Source organism: Bradysia coprophila, chromosome X, assembly GCF_014529535.1.
Source record: "Bradysia coprophila strain Holo2 chromosome X, BU_Bcop_v1, whole genome shotgun sequence".
Classification (NCBI taxonomy): domain Eukaryota; kingdom Metazoa; phylum Arthropoda; class Insecta; order Diptera; family Sciaridae; genus Bradysia; species Bradysia coprophila.
The window spans coordinates 8,875,481-8,897,674 of NC_050737.1; the positions used below are offsets into that span (position 1 = coordinate 8,875,481).

General features: G+C 34.6%; 1 protein-coding gene and 1 long non-coding RNA gene across 2 annotated transcripts; both read left to right on the top strand.

The window, feature by feature from the left end:
- The first annotated feature begins 3,910 nt into the window (after positions 1–3,910).
- On the top strand, positions 3,911–20,519 carry LOC119085736. The gene is made up of 3 exons (XR_005089341.1): positions 3,911–3,922; positions 15,771–15,773; positions 20,475–20,519. It is a non-coding gene; the product is annotated as an uncharacterized LOC119085736 (long non-coding RNA).
- Positions 18,335–19,980, top strand: LOC119085735 (UDP-glucosyltransferase 2-like). Its single transcript, XM_037196204.1, has one exon. It carries the CDS (start codon positions 18,386–18,388, stop codon positions 19,928–19,930), a length of 1,545 nt encoding a protein of 514 aa, XP_037052099.1. The 5' UTR covers positions 18,335–18,385; the 3' UTR covers positions 19,931–19,980.
- Positions 20,520–22,194: the final 1,675 nt, after the last annotated feature.

Sequence of the window (22,194 nt, forward strand, 5' to 3'; positions counted from 1 at the left end):
AGAAGAGATGTGTGTACCTTGAAAGAAGACAACCATTTGTCAATGGATGTTTGCTCTATTGGGCGATGCGTAATTAATTAAAATGTCAATTCAAATTTCGAAATGCCGAGCGGAACTTTTTTTTTTGCTTTCTTCTTCTTCTCCGTTTTGTTTGGAAAGTACGGTACAATCAATAACACAGACATACTCGTGGGAACGATATACCGGACTATTATTGGAATCTTGACCACCAACTATATAATCCGAACATAAAGTTATATGGCTATCCAATCTAAGTCTGAACTTATTTCCCGTAAAAAAAATAAGTACAAGATCCCTTGAGGGATTTTCTGTTTAATGCGGATAGAAGTCGCAAACCATCGCAAACAATAACACAGCGAAAAATATAATACAGGCAGTGGTTATATATACATTTTCGTCTGATTCGGTTTCATTCGGCTGTGACAATATTATTTGCTGTACAAGTACCGGCAGATAAACCTTTATGAATGTTGGTTGGACTGTAATTTCTTAGCTTCATTTGTAATATCGCCGAGTGGACGATCGCTAAAATAGTACACAACGTATCTGTTTTGAACAGTAGATCTTAAGCTATTTCATTTGTCGTAGCATGAGCGAAGCGAGAGTCACATGCGTATTTGCCTTAAATCATCCGTCTAAAGCAGAGACGTACCCAACATTATATACGACGGGACGTAAGAATTTTTTGTCCTATAAAAACAAAAACTGTGATCATATGACGACGCGAGGGGTTGGATGTTTGTAAAATTCGTTGATAACGAGTTTTCAAGGAGAAATTCCTCTGATTATTTTTTATGAGTTAAGGAGGATTTTGTATACTATTTTCGCTGGAGATTAGGGTGTAGCGTTTTGACGAAAGTATTTTGTTTTTTACGGCCTGCGGGTAGGTTAGATGCAGAATGGTCCACTGATCACGAAAATACCAAAACAAAAAAAAATGTTCGAAGCTCCCATGCGCACCTCTGAAAACCGAGGTGGTCCCAAAGCTATAGTGAGATCAGTTCTGGCGACTGTGTGAAAAAAAAATTTGTTAAATGTACGTGATAATTACTCGTAGAGACCGTGGCTTCAATTTGGCATACTTTAAAATTTAAAAAAAATTTACTCACCGATGAAAAATTGCAAGAAGTGCTTCCGACCATGACTTTTTGAGAATTTTTATGGATTCAAAGCTTGGTTAAATCTGTGACTGGGAAGCAATATAGTCGTGTCGTAGCTCATTTTAAAGGAAATTTCAAGAGCTTTCAATCGAATATGGATTCGACGTAAAGTTTCACCGGGTTACAGATTCGTTGACCTTCTAGTGTGTACCATATTTTTTAATTTTTCACAGAATTTATGCAAAAACGGTTCCAAATTGTTCTCAGTATTGCTGGCGTTGACAATGCAAAAAATCTCTTTTTTTTTTTGTATTTTCGTGATCAGGGGACCATTCTGCATCGAACCTACCCGCAGGCCTTAAAAAACAATATACTTTCGTCAAAACGCTACACCATACCGGAGATTCAAGGATTTTCTTCGATTTTCAAGTGACGGTACCAATTTTATGAATATAACGGTAGAGATAATTAAAATATTTGTAAGAGGAAAAATTCCAGTGGTCGTCCCACAAAATATAGTCGTCAAATATAGTCGATTTTTCAGTTTAAAGGGTTTTCTTAGCTTTGCAGACTGAAAATGTAATTGAAAGCCACTACTTTCAGCAGAGCAACAGTAAAACTTAAACATTATAAGTTGATACGGTTGTGCAATACGCATATGCGTATATGCTCACATGCATACAACAAACACTAAAACAAGTTGATTATGTTACGAAATAGCTATTTTGGTACCTAGTTAGTAAATGGTGTTGTTTTGCGCCCTCGGCTCATATCGGCAATATATCGTATGCGCAAAGCACCCATTTACTAACGGGTTAGCAACAAGATTTTCTGAACAGCAGTGAGATCCTCATTTTTTACAAACGTCCATTCACGCAATATATTTATATGACAATCCATTTGATCGCACTGCTGTACATAATAGTTATTTATGACACGAGGCCGCAGGCATTTTATATTATTTTATATTCATGCAGACCAAAAACGTCACATTCTCTCACCAAGAGCAAAGAGCCAAAACGACAACAGATTTTCCCAATTTTTCTTCCTACGTCAACTTTTGTTTTGACTTTTCGGTGCGCCTGAATATATAGTATAGAATACGTTACTCGTCATCCGAGGATGGAGCGGAGCATAAGTCCTAGTGGCATACGAAACTATTTCATTTAGTCATTCTAATTGCAGACATATTCAATTTTTGGAGATTCTTAATGCTAACAGTTATTTCAAAGTTGACGGAGACTTAAATGCGAATAGAACTCGAAAAATTACGGAAGTATGGATGTATTTTTCTGCTTTCAATTTTTCTATTGAGTGTTTATGTCGACAATACAAACATGTTGCACTCATAGTAAAATCAGAGTGACAGATTTCTGTAAGGTCTCCAGATTTCTGTAAGGTTTCTCAAAAACGCGTTACTACTTGAAGAGTTTTCAAAAGAGAGGTGTAGTAGTTAGGACGCTGAGCGGCTACATTTTACCATATGAGTTAAACGGCAATGCGTCAGCTTTCTAAAAACTAAATATTTTCCGAGTTTTGATTTTCTTGATTTTTAGAAATTTGATTGCTTTCTGAAAACTTTTCATGTTCTGCTGACATGCCATTGCAATAATTAAAACATGTGAAATAGTGAAATGCAATGATGATAAATGTACTGTCAACATTTGGTCTTGCATTACATTTAAATTTTGCATTATAAGGGTGGATAATGTGTGGAAAAATTAAAGGGTCGAAATGCTTGGGGCAGAGTAAAACTAATCTACATAGTCCCCCTGATAAACATGGACATGTACCTTTGTATTATAATGTCCACTAAAACAAAGAAAATTGAATCCTTTTCTTCAAAGTTTAATATAAGTAAATTCTCAGCGTTGTCATCGATGCATATCTGATCGTTCTAATCATTTACTCTGCACATTTTAACAAGCCTCTGATTTTGGTCAACAAGCACAATAAAATGTTGTTTTGTGTTTTGTGTGTCGCTTTTATTCGTCATAAAACATTTATTGCAGCCGTCACACGATTTTTAAATTGAATTAGTCATATCAATTAATTAATCACCGAAATTTTTACGTTCACATAGGTATATCATTGCAACAGAGGACTCAATTTAGTTTGTGTTGTTTGTAAATTTAATGATAATCTCTTCGAGGTATGCTCGAGGTGTATTATCTTTTATCAATTCAGGGTTTTTTTTGTATCCGTTTATGTTTGTGCTCGTCCAATTACTTTAACAAGATGTGTATAGAAAAACATATTTCAATTTAATGTTTTCAAATCAATGAAGAAAAGAACGAAAATTCCATAAAAATGTATAGATTGTGTCGTATTATATGGTTTCTCGAACACATATACACACAGACAGTCTATGTATAACATTAAAAGCACAGACTTTTATTTTTTAAAGTTAAGGTTTATTGAAGCACACGAAAAGAATGCATTTCCATATAAAAATTTATGTAAAACACCACCACCCACATCATTATTTCGTTCGGGTTGTTTGAATTGCCAACAAGTCTATTACAAACACAGGGAAATATCTCTGTATATTTATTATTATCATTGTTGTTATTGAATTGAGTCTTTCTCCAACATGATGGCCCATTGTGTACATATGTATTGTCTAACGAATGTGTATGCTTCGAGACGTTGATGTGATGCAATTTTCACTCAAATTTGTTTACAGCGTTACTCGTGTCTGACAGTCTCTTCATTATTTTTTTTTTTGTAAAAAACCAAACGTGAGCATATGTCATATTAACGAAGTTTTCACTTGTTACAATGTGATGTTTTTACGGTCAGTACCTCGAAAGAAGTATTACACACAGTGGACTAAATGGGAATGGGTTGAGCGATGCTATAACAACCCATGAAGGCTTTGATGCCTATGGTTCTAATCTTTGGTCATTCATTGCCGAAATATTTTAGTGCGCCAGTGCACAATAACTCAAGATATATACCCAAGTCGCATATGTGTGGCTTATGATGGGTTTAAAAAACTTTCATTGTTCACGGTCAAGTATACACTTTGTTTTGATCCGCTCAAGTGGTGGCTTTCGGTAAAGATACCACTGACTGGCCACAAGCAAGTTAGCAAGTTTGGTGATGAGATGAAATTTCATTTCGACTATGATTCGCTAGACGTGTTCGTGTGCAAATCTGTATAGTGTTCTTTGAGCATTGCATCGAGTACCACTGTCGGCATGGCCTGAAAGACGTATTTAAACTTTCACTCAGATTGAAACAGTGATCGCATATCTTTGCTTCTAAGGGTCACATACTTCTTCCTTCTGATAGATTCTGAAGTAAATCTAAGGCCTGATTTCCACTTACAAAAAACGCTCCGTTTGTTCAAAGTATAAACGTAGTGCTTTTTACATAAGTGGAAATCAAGACTAACTTCGTTATTTTCTAACGCCATCAATTGAAGCCAGATTTGTCGATCGAATAAAATGGACTATTAACATATTAACCAACATTTAACTGTGCATATGGTCATGGTCACACACTAAAACGCATTCGCCGATATAAAATCAAAGCTTTATGATAAAAATATTAAAAATACTTTATCTCACAACAACACATGCATCCTATTGTGTTCTCTACCTTTAACCGAGCTACATTACTCTCTACATTCTTGTTTCATGCTATAACACATTGGAGGATATACACCATTATACACACTCTTATTATATGTTGCTATGCCGTTCAACAAATTCAACAACAGTGTTCTCTGTTTGCAATTTAAATTAAGTTCCCACAGCATTTCCCTTTTCAATAATATGGTTTACAACATCTAAGGCCAATTACAAGACAATATGTTGTCGTTAAATTTGATTTTAGTGACAAAATTACTGGCAATGTCTTACATAAAATTTATATGTTATTTGTGTAACACCGTCGTCGTCGCGACATTTCATCGTACTGTTTTGTAGCACTGAATCATGTCCGGAGCGTTAGCGGAGGACTTGACGCAGTCTAACTTCCAAAAAAAGAACGAAGAAAATTTTTTGAGACGCGGCAACTATATATAGGCGAGAATTTAAGTTTCTTTCCTTTGGCCTGTATCACCACAAATCCTATTCTATCTTATTCGCGCTTCAAATACGAGCAAAACGAGCTATCACTCGACTATGTAGCTTTAAAATTACCGGAGACACATCGTTTTGAAATTGGCACTTTTCATAGAAAATACACCAAATTGACTTTTCCCAAACAATCAAAATCTTTCAACTTACTCTGTATGTTTCTATCTATCTAGCTAATCTATCTATCGACGAACGATCTCGGAAACTAGTCAGCCAATCTCCATGAAATTTTGCAGGAACCTCATGGTGGGCATAAAAATGAAGTTGTGATACGCCATTACCCCAGGAAAAACCAGAATTTTGGTTTATTGGCCTCGAAGTGGTTTCTGAGTGTGGTTTTCGAGGGTCGGGAACGCGTTTTCGGCTGTAGCTTAGCTGTATTGAAACCTACAGAGGCGTGCGACCCATCAAATGAAAGGTATTCGTAACACGATTCGAACAAAAAAATAATTAGAAAAATCGGGTCAGATTCGTTTGAGCTATAGTGATTAGAGTGACCAAATTTTGAGCTACTCGAGCGTAGGATGAAAGGACTAATATTTTTTTGGGTTATGACAGATAGAGAGTTACTTTCGTCGGCAAAGTCTCAGATTTTTACGAGTAGAACAGAGGGGCACACGTGAAAAATGTCGAAAGTTGGAAATGGGTGGGTCAATTATGTTTTTAGAGGTATTTCTTGAATGGTGGCAGATAGAGTAGAGTTACTTTCTTCGGCAAAGTCTCAGAGTTTTACGAGTAGAAAAGAAGGGCTATTGTGAAAAATGTCGAAAATTGGAAATGGGTGGGTCAATTGGGGTTTTGGAGATATTTCTTGAATGGTGGCAGATAGAGAATTACTTTCTTCGTCAAATTTTCGAATTTCGTCAAATTTTCGAATTTCGTCAAATCTTCGAATTTCGTCAAATTTTCGATTTTCGTCAAATTTTCGAATTTCGTCAAATTTTACCAAAAAAATCTGCGTCGCAAAGTGGCAAATGTTCAGGAGCAGACCAGCAAGAAAATTTATCTGCCACATGCGACGCAGATTTTTTTGGTAAAATTTTGGTTGTTTCCAGTCAATTTTTTTTTTTTTTGGTTAAAATTATTAGGCAGATGATGAGAAAAACTAAACCAGCTTGTTTGAACTAAAATTGGGTGTAAAATTTAATTTTTGCGTAACGAAGCTGAAAGCGTCAACTCTAGCGATATCATTCATTTTAGAAATTGTACTTCAAAGACTGCGTCACACTTTTCTCGAAGAGATTTTTGTTGGGATCTGTCTATACATAACATCTGTATATCTATATGCGATGCGAATGGCGAACGTTTTCCACATTCCACCCCAAAAATATCCAACATTTCAAGTAGAATTCAACAATATTTCACATAAATTTTACAGCAGAACGGGGAGAATTGAATGCTGGGTAGTCAATTGTGTGTTTTAACATATTTGGTAAATGATATGCTACGGCACCTTTTCACAACGTGTGAGTGCGAGTGTAAGATGAAAACTCTGAAAATCATTTTCACCCAGGTAAATATTCCAGTTATTATCTCGATTTATTGATGGAACAATACCGGAGAACCGGCATGGAGGGTTGCTTCATATACATATTTACATTTACATAATCGCAATTCAAATACATAATCAATTCTAAGTGGTTGTTATCGTCACAGACAGTTGACGCGACATTTCCGCGACATAATGTAAAATAATTATTGTTGTTTTACGTATTTATTAGTTGGAAGTAGTTCCGGCAGTCAGTGATCAGTGTATTGGCAAAGCAATTTAGTAATTGTCGAATACCGGTATTTGGAACTTTTGTTTTTTTTTTTATATCTTTTTCAAAGAGTTACATTACCTTGTTGCACAGACTTATTTCGGTATAATTTCTTTGATGCAAATCCACTGTTAGGCATTGGGATGAGGTGTCCAGAAAAATTGAAATAAAAGCCACTACAGGGGAGACAGTGTCACGTGCATTCTCTTTTTATGGTCCTGATTAGCCACCCTATGAAATGATCATCGATATTGCTATGGGATCATTCGGATCCAGGACTAAATATCCCCAAACAAGTTCTAGTGCCAGTGAGTAGGTCTCGTTACATTTTCGAATTTTAATGTATTTAATTACAACATTAATTACATAATTAGCTTAGAAAACGTTTAAAATTGAAGATTTCGTATTGTCAGAACCTGGGAATACATTCTAAGCTAAAAAAAATTATTGATTTGAGGTAATCCGACTTTCGACGCCAATATTCCATTTATCAAAATCACAACTTTTTGTCAGATAAATATCAAATTTAGATATCCTAAATCAAATCAGATGTTTTGTTTGACTCACGGCGGTCCATTTAGCATATTTAACATTTAATTTACATTTTTGCACATTGTCATCAAATTTTGTAGCGAGATTAAAGTCTTAAAATCACCATCGGGGAACTTTGACAGTTACTAACTCAAAAAATATTTTTTTGGCTCGATCTTTTTTGTAAAATCTGTGAAGTCTGGAGATTAGATTACCATATGGACCCAACTTTTTATGTACACTGAGCCCACCGTAAAAAATCGATGTGACGTGGACTGAAGCCGACGAAATTTTCAAAAACCGATCTGGCGGCAGCACAAAATTAAAGTTTGAAATTTTTTTTCTTTCATGAAATCATCAGATGGACCAGCTGAGTGGATTTCCGGCCAAGCCTTAAAAGAAACAAGACATTTTGTAAAAACCGCTACACCCTATTATCTATGCGGCGTACGAGAGGCGGATGTTTGGGCAAATTATTTGCAAGAAGAAATTAGTGTGGGGATTGTCAATGATTTTCTGAGGATTTTCTACAATTTTATTAAGATTTTCTTTACCGTTTTTGCTGGACGTTCAAGTATTTCCATTGATTTTTAAGGATTTTATGTCTTGAAGATATTCTGCAATTTCTAACGATTTTTCTTTATTTTTCTGTGAATTTTCTTTGGATTTTAGGATTTTCTGAAATATTTTTAAAAAGTACTTTTATTCTAGTTGACAGATGATGTTTTAGTTTATCAACAGAGTAAATGTTATCTCAATTACAAGTTTTCAATATTAAATTCAAAGTGAAAAGTTTGACGGTTAGATTATTTGCATGAAATGGAACAAATGTCTTTATGTTGCATGGGTCCGGAAACGAAAATAGTATGTTACTATGTGATATGTGATACGCTTCAGCCCGAGGTACGTTTACTCATCGTGACATGAGATATCACATCATTTCCCGTGGATTGTATTGGGCTTTACCTTACGAGTGTTTTCAAAGTGTTTTCCCTAGGGGCCACATTACCTCCCCAGTACGGTAAAATTTATTGATAAATTAAGCTCTTTAATGAAATAGCTGAAGTAAGATCGAAAGAATACCCTTTGCAAAGAATCTCGGTCGCAATTCAACGTGGTAACGCTGCTTGTATTTTAGGAACATTAGAGAAAAAGAGGATTTTTGAAAAATTTGATTTTTTACCGAATGCGCCACAATCATGAGCTGCCTTTTTTGTCACATTTAAAATAAATTTCGGCTAATGAAAGTGGACCTTGACAACATTTCTAATCCTAGTCAAGGTATATCGTTTGAAAATTTCAGCCAAAACCGGTACTGTATCATTTTCATTTATATCGAAGACGTACAGAGTAATGCATGGGCGAATATTACTAAAAAAAAATTAAACGTTAAAGTTATACACGTACAAATAAAAAGTGTGTAAACCATTATTAAAATATCGTTTCAAAATAAATTTTGTTTAATTGAGTGAAAATAGGGGTATGTATATTGTGGCTATATATTGCACAGTTAAAAATGTTGAAAATAAATTAAATTTCGAAAATTTGCATGAATATTCATGGAAAATATTATTTAATATTATACAAAACGTCGATGTATAATATACAGAAAAGGATAACACTGAATGGCTGCATGTTTTATGTGCTGTTTAAATATAGAAACAAGTGTTATGATATGATGTAATACGTATACAATATTTTACATTTAACGAATTTCAATTAAATGGAAATGGGATTTTACTTTTGTTAAAGGTATAGGATAGATAATCATAACGTACTTTGTGCGGATGGATCGAGTTAATAGAATCATCAACGAAATTATTAATTATTCTTCATTGTATAGATAGCTACATGTTCTAATTATTCTGACCTATCCAATTGGAATTATAGGTCCTATTTATTTTGTAAATATACATTAGGTGTATAGGCAATGCAAAATTAATAGCGTGAAAATAGTATTAAATTTTTTGATTGAGCATTTCGGGCTACAGGACATGGTACAGACCATAAGTTATGTACATGGAATTTACGTAGATCGCTGGAACAGCATAACCGTAAAATTACAGGTAAGCCTTGCTTCATTTTCGTACATAATTTCAAATCAGTTGAAATTTTGTGCCAAATTCCGTTGCAAATTACCAACATTTTTGCAGTTCTGTCGCAGTGAAAAAAAATTGCGGTATTCGTAATTTACTTATATAAGACATTGGTTCAAATAATGATGAGCAACAGTTGCTGTAAATAAATAAATATTTGCTTGGTTATGTGTTAACCGTGGGAAAGAAGTAGGAGATTTCATTAATATTCTCGGGTTACTAGTGGCTCTCGTTGCGCGCTAGCCACAAACAACACTGTCAAAATAACATTAGAAAAACTTCCTATTTAGTAACTACTTCTTGAACATATTCATTCTTTGTATCTCAGGTTCTGACAAGATCAGGACTCATGCTCGACTCAGAAAGATTCTAAAAAAATCTTCAATTTAATAATTTTTAGTAAATAGGACATTTGATATTTTTAATGTTGCGAATTGGCAAAGGACCATTAGAATATCATATGAGTGACGAGTGAGTGTTACATAGAAAGCGAATGAAGGAACAATCATCTTGTCCGGAAACGGATTTGGGACCTCTCGACTATGAGGCGTTGGATTACACTAAGACACTGTTAGTGGTCGTTTTAACGTTGCAACGAGAAAGTGCAACGGACGCTGTCTTCAACATCATACAATAAGCAGCTAGCTGAAGAGAGAGGAGGAAACCTAACTACCTAGTGAAATAACGATCGAACAACGAAAGATGCTGGAATAAAAATAATAATAAGAAAACCCCAATTTTGACAGTCAACTGAATCAAAACAACAAATCTATCAAAGGTTTTATTGAAATTTTTTCAACAATTATACAAACAAAAGAAAGAAGTAAACTGATAACCAAAACGTCGAAGGGAACAACAATAGTGGAAAAAACCCCAAAAACAAAGAGCTGAATATTTGGAAGAATTTAAAACTGCAGGTTTTCAGTGAATACAATAAAGTTTTAACCGTTGTTCATGTAGCCATATTTTCAGGTAAAATCAGGATAGGTCAGAATTGATTGAATCAGGTGAAACATTTAAAACTTTGAACTTACACTCGCGGAATTTCGAAAACCGACACATTTTCTGTTTCGTGGTTTTTTGTGAATTTTGCGTGTATTTTTATATGGAGAAATCAGAAACTCAAGGAAAACACAGAAACACAAAATGTATCGGTTTTCAAAATTCCTTGCGTGTACGAGTATATCAAGTCTGTAGATTATTTTTCTCTTCAAGTAGAGGTTTTTCTATTTAATTTTCCCTCCAAATTCGTTCATGACCGTCCTGCTAACAGATGTTTCCTATTTCTTCCAATGGTGAACACAATGGTTTCTCAACGAAACAAAAACATCAATTCACCATTAACATTGAAAACATATACAAAGTGACAGTTCAAATTAGAAAAGTTCTATCTTCTACACAGGGTAGAGAAAGAGCTGCACTTTTCTCACTAGAAATGTTGTTGGAAAATCTACTCACTAGAATAAAATGCTTCTCTTTGGGATGCTGTCCTCTGAACATCGAGTCAATAAAACAACTATTCTTAAAATTGCAATCATCATCAGGGTTCTTTTCATGACTAAAAATCTCTTGGTGCTAATCACCTTATCATATCACATAAAAAACGAAAACAAAATTTGGATCATCTGATTCTACGTTACTCCACACAAATATCATTCGAACAATTGTTAACGAAACGCATTTTTCCCATGGTCTATTGAGGGGAGAAAATAAGTTTAATCACACCACACGCATGAAAAATAATGTTGAAATAAAATTTCTATAACTTCGATGTATTTTTAAAATGTTTGATGTTTATCAAAGGCAAATAAACTTTTTAATAAGGGAACTGTATGAATAAAAAAAAAATTATATTTTATCAAAGAATATGCCCTCCTGTACTCATCGAACTAGCATTCAAATAGTTTCATTTACTTTAGTATACATAATATCCAGTACAAATTTGTATCAATGATAACAATAGAATCTTTTTCATTGTTATAGCACACAACATATGCGCAATAATAGTCATTATTCGGTACCAAAAAACCTGATGTTACAATGTTTATCAACGATATTCATTAAATAAATTGAAAATTAATTTCATTTAACACTCCATCCAATATAGTTGTGATATTGACTATTATACGTTTTCGCCTTTAACTTAATGTTTCTAATGGAATATTAGAATTAGAAATGTATAATGCTCCAACACAAGCGATATGCATATGTGCTGCCAAAGGAGTGTTTAGTATATAAATATCCTTGCCGAGAGGTACCACACATAAATATATGACACTGAATGGAAATTTAATATACCGAAAATGGTTTTGAGAATTGAATGCTGTTAACTGAAAATTTATATAGGTAGTTGTGTATAATATACACTGTGTATGGATATACCAAGTGAAATACTATGAGTTGGCAAAGGAAAAGCATATTTATGTTCACATAATACCCAACAGAATATTTGTTAAAGGGGTTGAATATCAAACCTCCATCATTCAATTTATACTTTCTGGTGTCATGTATATCAAATCGGAAATTAAATTTGCATCAAAAATGTTTTTTTTTTTCGGGGTATGTTTTTCATATTTCATTCATTACATTATGAATGTATGAGTCGTTACTTTTTTTTACCTTGTTTATAGATATTTTCCATTTATTCCAACAAAATATTTGATTTTTATTAAATTTATTATTGTAAGGGCATTCAATTCTATTCGATTTATCTGCCTATAAAAACGCCTGTTTCATTTGATGCATGTCACAACAGTAAATAATAATTGTTGAAACTGAGTTTATAATGTACATACACGTATGTACCGAGGTATGTACCATATATATCTACCGAATTAAGTTGAATATTAAAATAAATATTTTGAGAATTTGGTTTGGTGGTTGGTGAAAATCGATGCATCATTCAACCACATTTGTTATAAATTGGACATTTTCACTAAGCGGAATGAAATTTAATAGCAGGAAAAAAGGACACAGTAAGCGATCTCTTAAAGAGAACAGCTCTATCATCCTTTTTGTACGGTAGAATTAAATTTTCCTTTTTTTAAATATTCACAATTATTAATCCGAATAAAACGTGATTAGTGAATGCAACCGCTAATTGAAAACCGGTGAAAAACCGGTATTGATGATTACCGCTTCCCGGTAAATGAAATTTTATTAAACGATGTTTGCCGTAGAACATTATCTACACGGTAGAAATGATCAAAAATTCCAGGAATCTTGCAAAGGTCACAGTAAATCCAATTCAAATAATAATGCTTTGATGTCAATCTCTTCAACAATTATGTGAAGTTATCGTTGAAAATACATTTTACTTGCAACACTCTGCGAAAATAAAATTTTCGGACTGAGCTAGAAACCTCCCTATCGGCAAAATAAAAGTCTCCAAACAAGGACGTAATGTACTATTACTTGGAAGATCGTGAAAATGCAATGTTTGGATACAATATGCAGAGGAGTTCCTAATAAAACTCAGTCTGACTCTGTAAATGAAAATGCATTCACTAAACGTGATCTATTGGCCGAGTGTGTCAACGTGATGCATGAGTGGATGATATTAGTACACTTTCTGGGTCTGTGCTAAAATTTGTTTTTCTTCGGGGGGAAGCTTGTGTACTGAGCCGAAGGCGAAAATGATATAATAAATTAATGTATGGAACGAGAGTGGAGCGAAGCGTATATGGCCAATTCGGATCTATATTTTATCACGTATGCCGGGGAACTTGCAGGAAACATAAAACTTCAATTTTTTTGCGGGTAGTTGTTATGTTGCAATACGAAACCAATCACAATGGTCAATTGCCTGAATGATTAATTTTTTCAAATGAAACATTGTATTTGAGGTCATTCGTACGGGTTGTGTTAAAATTATATCTGAAAAATCAATTTTGTGTCGAAGCCGAACTATTTTCGAGAATTAGAACTATTGAAATTCTGGATATGTCTTGAAAATAAGTTTCAAAAATTTCAAAATATCGGAGAATTTCAAAAATGTTTTGAAAATAAGCCTTACCTGTCAAAGTGCTGAGGAAGGTCGCTTATTTAAGGCTCGGAACAGGTCAACCTGAAATCTGAAACAAAGATTAACTGAATTTGATTAGACCTGAACCTGAATAGAAAATTTGTACCTGCTAAGGATTTACCTAAAATTTAACACGTTGAAGTTTATTGTGGCCTGTGAACTTTCGGCACCCTGGACTTTACTTAAATCGTCGAGGAATGCCTCCAAATAAATTTCTAAAAATCCAAAACGGAATTCTAGATTTTTAGAAATTTATTTGGAGGCATTTCTCGACGATTTAAGTAAAGTCCATGGTGCCGAAAGTTGACAAGCCGCAATTAACTTCAACGTAAAGACCAATTCAGGTGAATCAGGTCTGATTTCAGGTATATCTGAGATTTTTTTAGGGTATACCTGAAAGCTGAACTGATTTATCAAATTCAATTAATTTCAGATGGATTCGAGTCCAGTCAGTTAATCTAGCTAGACTGAGACCTGAGACTACGTTCGAAATACGTAGGAATGTAAATAGCACTTCGCTCATATAAAATTTGCGTTTGCATTGCTTAATCGCGTAAGGCAGAGTACGTGGGTGTTTACAAATGTGAGTCCTATTAGTTGTCACATGAATTTTTCAGTAATAATACGCACACGAAGAATTTCTGGACAAACAACTAATAACTACAATTAAAATTGTTGTCCAACGTCATTGGTATAAATCAAAACTTTCAACTTTAATACAGTGGTTCTTGACATCTTCACTTTCCATCAAAACATGAATTGTTCAAAATTCGCCACCCGAACACCAGCACCAACAATTGTCGATTTTATGAAACAGATCACACAGTGTACAATTTATACGAATGTAGTGCTCTGCCATCACTCAATTTATTTTGTGGTGTCCCGAAAAACTTTTAGGAAACTATTCCCAACTTTTTGCTGAATGTTTGAAAGTGTAGAGTGGTATATCAAAAACAAAAGTTTTTTTTTATGTCATATACAATACGGATATAACGTGCATACGATGGCTGAATGTCCTCACAATTTCCTAGAACTATTTTACTGTTTTACTTTGTGGTATCACCAAGATCACTGGAAGATATTTCATTATATTACACGTTTACATTTCACAAAAAAGGTTTTCGATTAACAGGAAAAACGATTATCCTGGTAAGAAGCTATTGAGGGTGAGAAGATGTATTATGGAAAAATGAAAGATTGTGTATGCAGATACAGCAAAACGCAATAAGCCAGTATGAAGTTGGTGAGCATGATATAGTTTTCCGGCGATCTGCACCAGATCATTTTTTGTGATAAATTGCTCTATTCGTAAGACTTTCTACTTTTAGAACCAATCTGCTTTACTTAGTAAAGCTAGAACCCTTAACAGAATCCATAATTTTTACATTTCTGTTAATTCTCTCTCTTCAGACTTTCCAATAAATGAAATTGGCTAATCTGTATTGCATTAAACATGTATGTCCTTGGTGTCTCACGGTTTTATCACAGCTGCAGGAGTAAGTGACGTACAGCCGTTGATAGGTTGATAGGTTTTGTTGAGTGACAAAATAAGGTAGAAAGACACCGTCCCAATCGTTTGCTTCGGAAGCTGTATAAAATCGATATCGATATTTCGAAAATTCTTTGAAATTGCCTGATATATTTGAGACATCTTTGACAGAAAGTTTTATGACCTAGGCGGACCCGTGCCAATTTTAAGAAATTTTTGGGAAATTTTTATGAGAATTTGAGAAATCGTTTCCCGAGATAGTCCCTGATTTTACACTTTAAAAGCCCTATCAATAGTTAAAAGATTCATCCGCACACCACACTTTTTCTGTTCTAGTTCTTTCTAGGACAGTGTGATTTTTACGAAAATAATTAGCGATCAATGAAAATTGTTTGTACTAAATAATCATCGATCACTTCGATTAGAGCATTGTATGCGTTTTACGTATTACAGCAGCTTGAGCTAATAGGACCGACTGAGAACAAGCGCCTCGGACATTTTATCACTTCCATATCTAAATCTCAAACGTTCATCGAGTTAATGAGACAGCAAAATCTAAACCAACAAAAATTTTCGTAAGCCTGCCCATTGTGTACATAGCCATTCTAGTAAGTAATAAGTATTCCGAATAAAATATAGCAAAAATTCATCAAGGAAATAGTTTGTTCATTATCATTGAATATAAAAACCTAAAACAGAGCAAATACGTCCCTAAAACAACTAAATAAAAACAAAAGAAAACTTCATTAATTTTTCCATCGTTAAAAGCGGGAAAGTCGAAAAAATATATCACGCAATAATAATAACACCACAAAGCATGTAGAGGCATATATACCCCCATATTGTCGAGTAGGCACGTAATGCTGTAATGTATTATGTACACACATCTTTATTTGTTCAAATTATTTACGACTATAAATACTTGTCTGTCGAAAAAGGTTAAGAAATCCATCACGCTAAATTACATGCTAAATGGCATAGTGTATTAAGTGAGGTTGAACGAGTTGGTTTTGTATCCGACGTTTTGTAAACATACCTACACATGGAATGGTATTTCAAATGTTTTAACGGGCTGTGTGTGTACCTTTTTTTTACGAATCGGAGGTAAATCGATGATAAAAAACAGAGAGAAACCTGCGATATATTTTGCAACTATTACAGAAGTTTAAGTATATTTAGGGATGTATAATTGAACGAATTCGAAGGAGTCAACGAAGAGTCAACATAAGTACACATTACATTACAAGAAATTGCAAAATGTAAATAGATCTCGGTCTCAGATCAACTTTCGTGACCAATAGAATAGTAGAAACAATTCCGAACTTGGCCTCACCTATATCTCTCGGAAATGTTTCTTCTACGGAACGAATCACTTTTCGTACCTACGAAAGGGTCTTCAGTTGCTTCATAAGATTTCTAGAAAATTCTCCAAAGATGTTCAGAGATTATGACCTGTCTTGTGATATCTCAAAGCTGTGTAACTCGCAACCCCAGACTTACATTACATTTATTCAACAAAATCTGTAAAGAACAGTTTTGGTTACAGTGACGACATAAGTAAGCGACACCCTGTAGCAGCGAAATTCGTTTTTTTTTGTACTGCCCACAGCAACATATTTGTGTCCAAAAAAGTAACTTTTTTGGCCACTGAATTCGACCTCAAAAGCTGTACCCTGAAACCCAAACAATATTTATTTTCGTTTTTATTTCCCTTTATGCTTCGTAAGGACAAGTCATAGAAAATGTTGCCTTTTTTCACTTGGTACAAAATATACTGATGTTAGAGACCAACTTACTGATACAGACTGACAATAAGAAAATACGACCCTGTCGGGATGGATGCTAATTTGTTATAAAATACTGACTTCTTCGTAAAGAAAAAAAAAATCGTAAAGTCGCTTTCCCAGCTCTAGGTGCTTTACTAGAGATTTTATAATTTTTTTTTAGATTTTTCACAACTAACAGAACAGCACTAATGAAATTGTTCAAGCGAAGACCTGATCTACATGAGGAAGAATTTACCCCAGTTAAAACCAGAAAATATTGAAGAATTTTCTTTGTGCTGACTGCTGACCCCATTCACACGGTGAGTTTGGAAATAATTTAAACAGGGTGCCTAGAACACCACCGAACACCTTCGTCTAGTCACGTGACTCAACTAATGTACAAAACTCCATTCATCTACATGGTTGCTATAGCATATTTGGTGGTAACAGGGCCTATTTTAGGGAAGTAAATTTCAGAAAAATCCTGAACTCTGGTAATACAATGTCATGACAACGCGTGGGTATGTACGATTCCACATTTTTAATATAAGTAGTGTAGGGACGAGTTCTAATTCTAAACCAGAATAGAAAAATTCTCCTTATACTGGTGATGAAAGTTTCATCATGAAACTGCTGAGTCGAAATTTCGATATTTTTAAGTTAAAATAGTCCTTTAATCATCACATGGTGGGATTTCCTACTTCATCTAACGCTCATAATAGATTTTATCACATACGCGCCACGCCAGTCCAACTCCCCGATTTGCTTTTATTATAACATCTTTTAACCATTCCATTCATAAGTCAAATCATTCGTACAACACGTACGTTTTTAGCAATGACGACACAATGACTTTCGTTACATTGATTTTTCTTATCATCATTCATTGCAAAGTAATAGGTTTACCAATCAGTAGTGTGTCTAGTCCGGCTAAAGCGGCTAGTCATGCTGCATTGCTGTTATTTCTTCATATCAATTGTTTGTATTATCAGTCAGATTAGACCATCTACGATATAGAGTCTACATTTTACATATTGCCATCACGTTTATTACAAAAGGAAAAGTAGAATTTCGTAACGTGTAAAATTAGTTGATAGCGCAGGAGCCCATCGTGAATGATATCTCCATTTCAGTTAGAAAGTATTGGTCATAGCACTGTTGAGAAGACTGTTGTTGCTTTGCGATGTGTCCTAAGAAATACTTCCGGGAAGGTATTCGATATCTAGGAGGGTGACAACTTTGTCTAGAAATTTAGGTCAAGAACTCGGAAGTTGAAACCACATCAAAAATATTATTGGATCGGTTAATGCAGTACCATTTGCTATGAAAAATCTAAGTTTGAAACTTCTTATTGATTTTCACAAAATGGACGGTAAATTAAATGAGCTGAGCTCCTCAACTTTGCCTCAGACATGATTCTTTCGACAAAATATAAATAGAGAGTATATCTCTGTAATGATGATAGCAAAGTTTCTCATTCAGTTGTCAAGTACATTACCGTCAGTTAACAATGAAAATTGTACATTTCGGTGTCGTTTTTGTGGTGCTTCTATTAGCTGATAACAGTGAAAATGCTCGAATTTTGGGTGTCTTTCCTACTCCATCAATAAGTCATCAGGTTGTCTTTCATGCGCTAATGAAAGATTTAGCTGCGAGAGGACATCATCTGACTGTACTAACAACAGACGCTCTAAAAATTGATAATCCGAATGTTACCGAAATCAATCTACATGATTCCTACGATGTCTTTCATAAGGAAATAAATTTTGTGGAATTTAAGGAAGGAAGAAATGATGAAGAGAAGCTGATGAGAGCCTTCATGCCGGTTTTACTGAAAGTCGTTGAAAATCAACTGGAACATCCAGCTGTTAAAAATATTATCGAGAACAGAGACAATCAAACTTTCGATGTCGTTATAATTGAACATTTGTTCTACTTGTCTACAGTGGCCTTTGCAGAAATCTACGATTGTCCCATCATTGGCATAACGTCGTTGGATACAGTGAGCTTCGCTCATGAGGCTATTGGCAACGAAGCGAATCCGGTTATTCATCCAGAAGTCTTCTTTTCATACAAACATGGTCAATTGAGTTTTGTGGAGCGGTGGAAGAGTTTAAAATTTTATTTGCGACAACTATTTCTATTTAGTACCGAGTACGAGAGAGACTACATGATCCAGATTCGTAAACATTTTCCAACTGTTACAGCATCGCTCGATAGTATGAATGAACGAATTCAACTGGTAATGACGAATACTCACCCGGCAATGGGATTTATCAGACCGATTCTTCCTAATACAATCCAATTAGGCTTTATGCACATCGAACCACCAGCACCTCTACCAGATAGTGATTTAAAAACATTTTTGGACAGTGCGAGGAATGGTGTGATTTACATGAGTTTAGGGTCGAATGTAAAGTCAAAAGATCTGAGTCCGGAAATTCTGGCCATATTTTTGACCGTCTTCGGAAATTTGACATACAATGTGGTCTGGAAGTTCGAAGCTGATAATCTACCAAATAAACCGGACAATGTGTTTATATCAAAGTGGTTGCCACAATCTGATCTCCTTGCACATCCCTCGATTAAACTCTTCATCACCCAAGGTGGCCAACAAAGTATGGAAGAGTCAATTGATCGAACTGTACCAATGATTGTGATTCCATTCCTTGGCGATCAAGACTCTAATGCTAAGAGAATGGTACAAAAGGGTATCGGACACCATTTGGAGTTACATGCGTTAACGGAAGGTAAACTTCGTGGGGCGATAACAGAAATGCTGAAGCCAATCTACAAACATAACGTTCAAAAACTAAAAGAACTGGTTAACGATCAACCGATGACTAGTAGGGAGAAGGCAGTCTGGTGGACGGAATATGTCATTCGACACAAGGGTGCGAAGCATCTGGAATATCCAGGAAGATCAGTGCCCTTTTATCAAAGATATTGCTTGGATTTTATTTCCATAGGATTTGGTTTTGCAGGTCTGCTTTTTGCTTTTATAAATGCTGTGCTACGAAAATGTTTTAGCTTTAAGAAGTCTAAGATTGAATAAAAATGTGATCTAGGTTATTGACGGTCAAATATATTCGAATATTTTTGTAATTAATTCCGGTGTTTTGCATTCCACATTCACGGTAGATGGAGTTACTACTTTTCAATTGTGAAATCGATGACTCATGAATTAGTCAGAAGCCGTATTGCGCCCGATACTCTCATATATTACAAGTTCTATCGTACTTGACATGTCAAATTACTAAGTTGCCAGGTAGGAAAGACGTTAGCACGTTAGCAATGTGTCATCGGGTTCAATCCGTGGTAATCAAAAAATTCGTCCGCAATGTCATACTTCATAGAATTATACTCAAGAGGTCACATGGTGGCTTTCCACTTAATAAATACGACATATTATGTGTGTGTGAAGACTCGGACTGGCCTCATTGGAATTTGGACGTTTCCAGGGGACTTTTTCAAATTTTGAATAAATGAAGGATATTTCAAAAATTTTGTGCAAACACACCCTTTAGCCAGACCGACTCTGTGGGCTAGTAAATATCTGTATTTTATTTACGAAGTCATGCCAACGCTATGCAAGCTAGAACCAGAACAGAATTTTTTAACTGTCATTTGGCCTTTTTTTTATGGAACTTCGGAAAATCTGAATACTGCTTCGGGCCTTATTTAAATTCGTGTCTGGTGCCTCGTTTGCAGTGTTTTGGTATTGCTAAATATTGGTGAAATTTTTGAATTTTTTTTTAATATTAACAAAGTTTCTAAAGCAGCTTTGTTAGGCTTAAGGGCTGCGGAAAAATGGAAAATCGAAAGCGTCAAGTAACTTATGTTATTGACTCTATACTACTTCCTTATGTTACTGCAATCGTATACTTACAACAAACTTCTGTCGATTAAAAAAAAGCTCCATATTTCTTCTCAAAGCTAAATGTCTGAAATTCGACCAACACACTTGATAACTAATTGACAATGTTAATCGTGAATTATTGTCAAATTCTCCTAATCAAATGTGGGACTTCAAAACCTATCCGTATACCTTTTATCCAATTAAATTTTTTCCCAACCAAAACAACAACAATCTAACCATTATTCTTCCACAACAACCGCACACCGACACGATCAGATACCGAAAACGCATATTCCACACAGACTCTCCTATATAAATGCGAAATTAAATTGAATGAACAATTTTCAATTTTATTGTTGGTGCCATATTACATGTCCATCGAAAGTGTCAATTTAACAAAAACACTCTTGCCAGTTTCAATTATCTGAAAATGTTTGCCGACTATATTTGTTTACTGTTTGCTCGTCATAGTGTGGAATTTGATATACAATGTGAATTGGGTTATCGATAACTTACCCATGCAATTGAAAATTCTGCTAGGATTCGGACTGGTATTTTTTGCTGCTTGTTTGTTTGTTTTCTTCACCTTCCTCGTCTCATATTTTTTTTCCAGCCACCGATTCACATACATACGCAGCCATTCAATTGGTTTACGAGCGACCGGTCGAGTTTACCATATTCACAATTTTTAATTTAAGTGCTTAATCGGTTCCAATTAGGGAACTCTGCTAAGATTTTCCACAAGAAAAGTTCACAGTGTAATTCTTCATTGCATTTATGTAAATCATTAAAGTACTTAATCATCGTATGGTTTTTGGTGTTATAATTTTGCAACATATATCCATACAATACACATACGTAGACACCATGCAAAATGACTGATATATGGGACTCAAAGAGTATGTCGACACGGTTCTCAGAATGGTGAAAACTTGTGTGTTTTCATGTGAAAATTTATATGTTAGACGAGCCACGTTAAGTTACGATTTTAATGGCTGTAAAGAGATGAATTAATTTTAAGGCTTTCCATGCACACATGTGGGTGTGTGTGTAGTAATATAATAGCTTGTACGTAGGTGGAATTATACACGAATATAAAACAGCGATAAACCATAGAGTAATTACGACACACTATAACGCTACCAGGGGATTCCGGGACTGTTTTCGGAATGTTTATTGAAATTAAGTGTTACAATAAAACTGTATGGTAAAGTGAAACACTAATAATTTAAATCCCGGTTTAAATACGTTGTTTCGGATGTGAAATATTTTGACGACAAAAAGTTTTCGGATAAAATTGATGAGCTTGACTGTATCTGGTGGCTGAGACGTCGTTTTATAGCTGAAGACAGTTTTAATAGAAAACTTTTCCACTAACAACAGAAAATTCAATGTTACTGATGCATATTCAGACATTCTAATTGCAATATATAATTTCTGAAAATTTATAATTGCGCGCC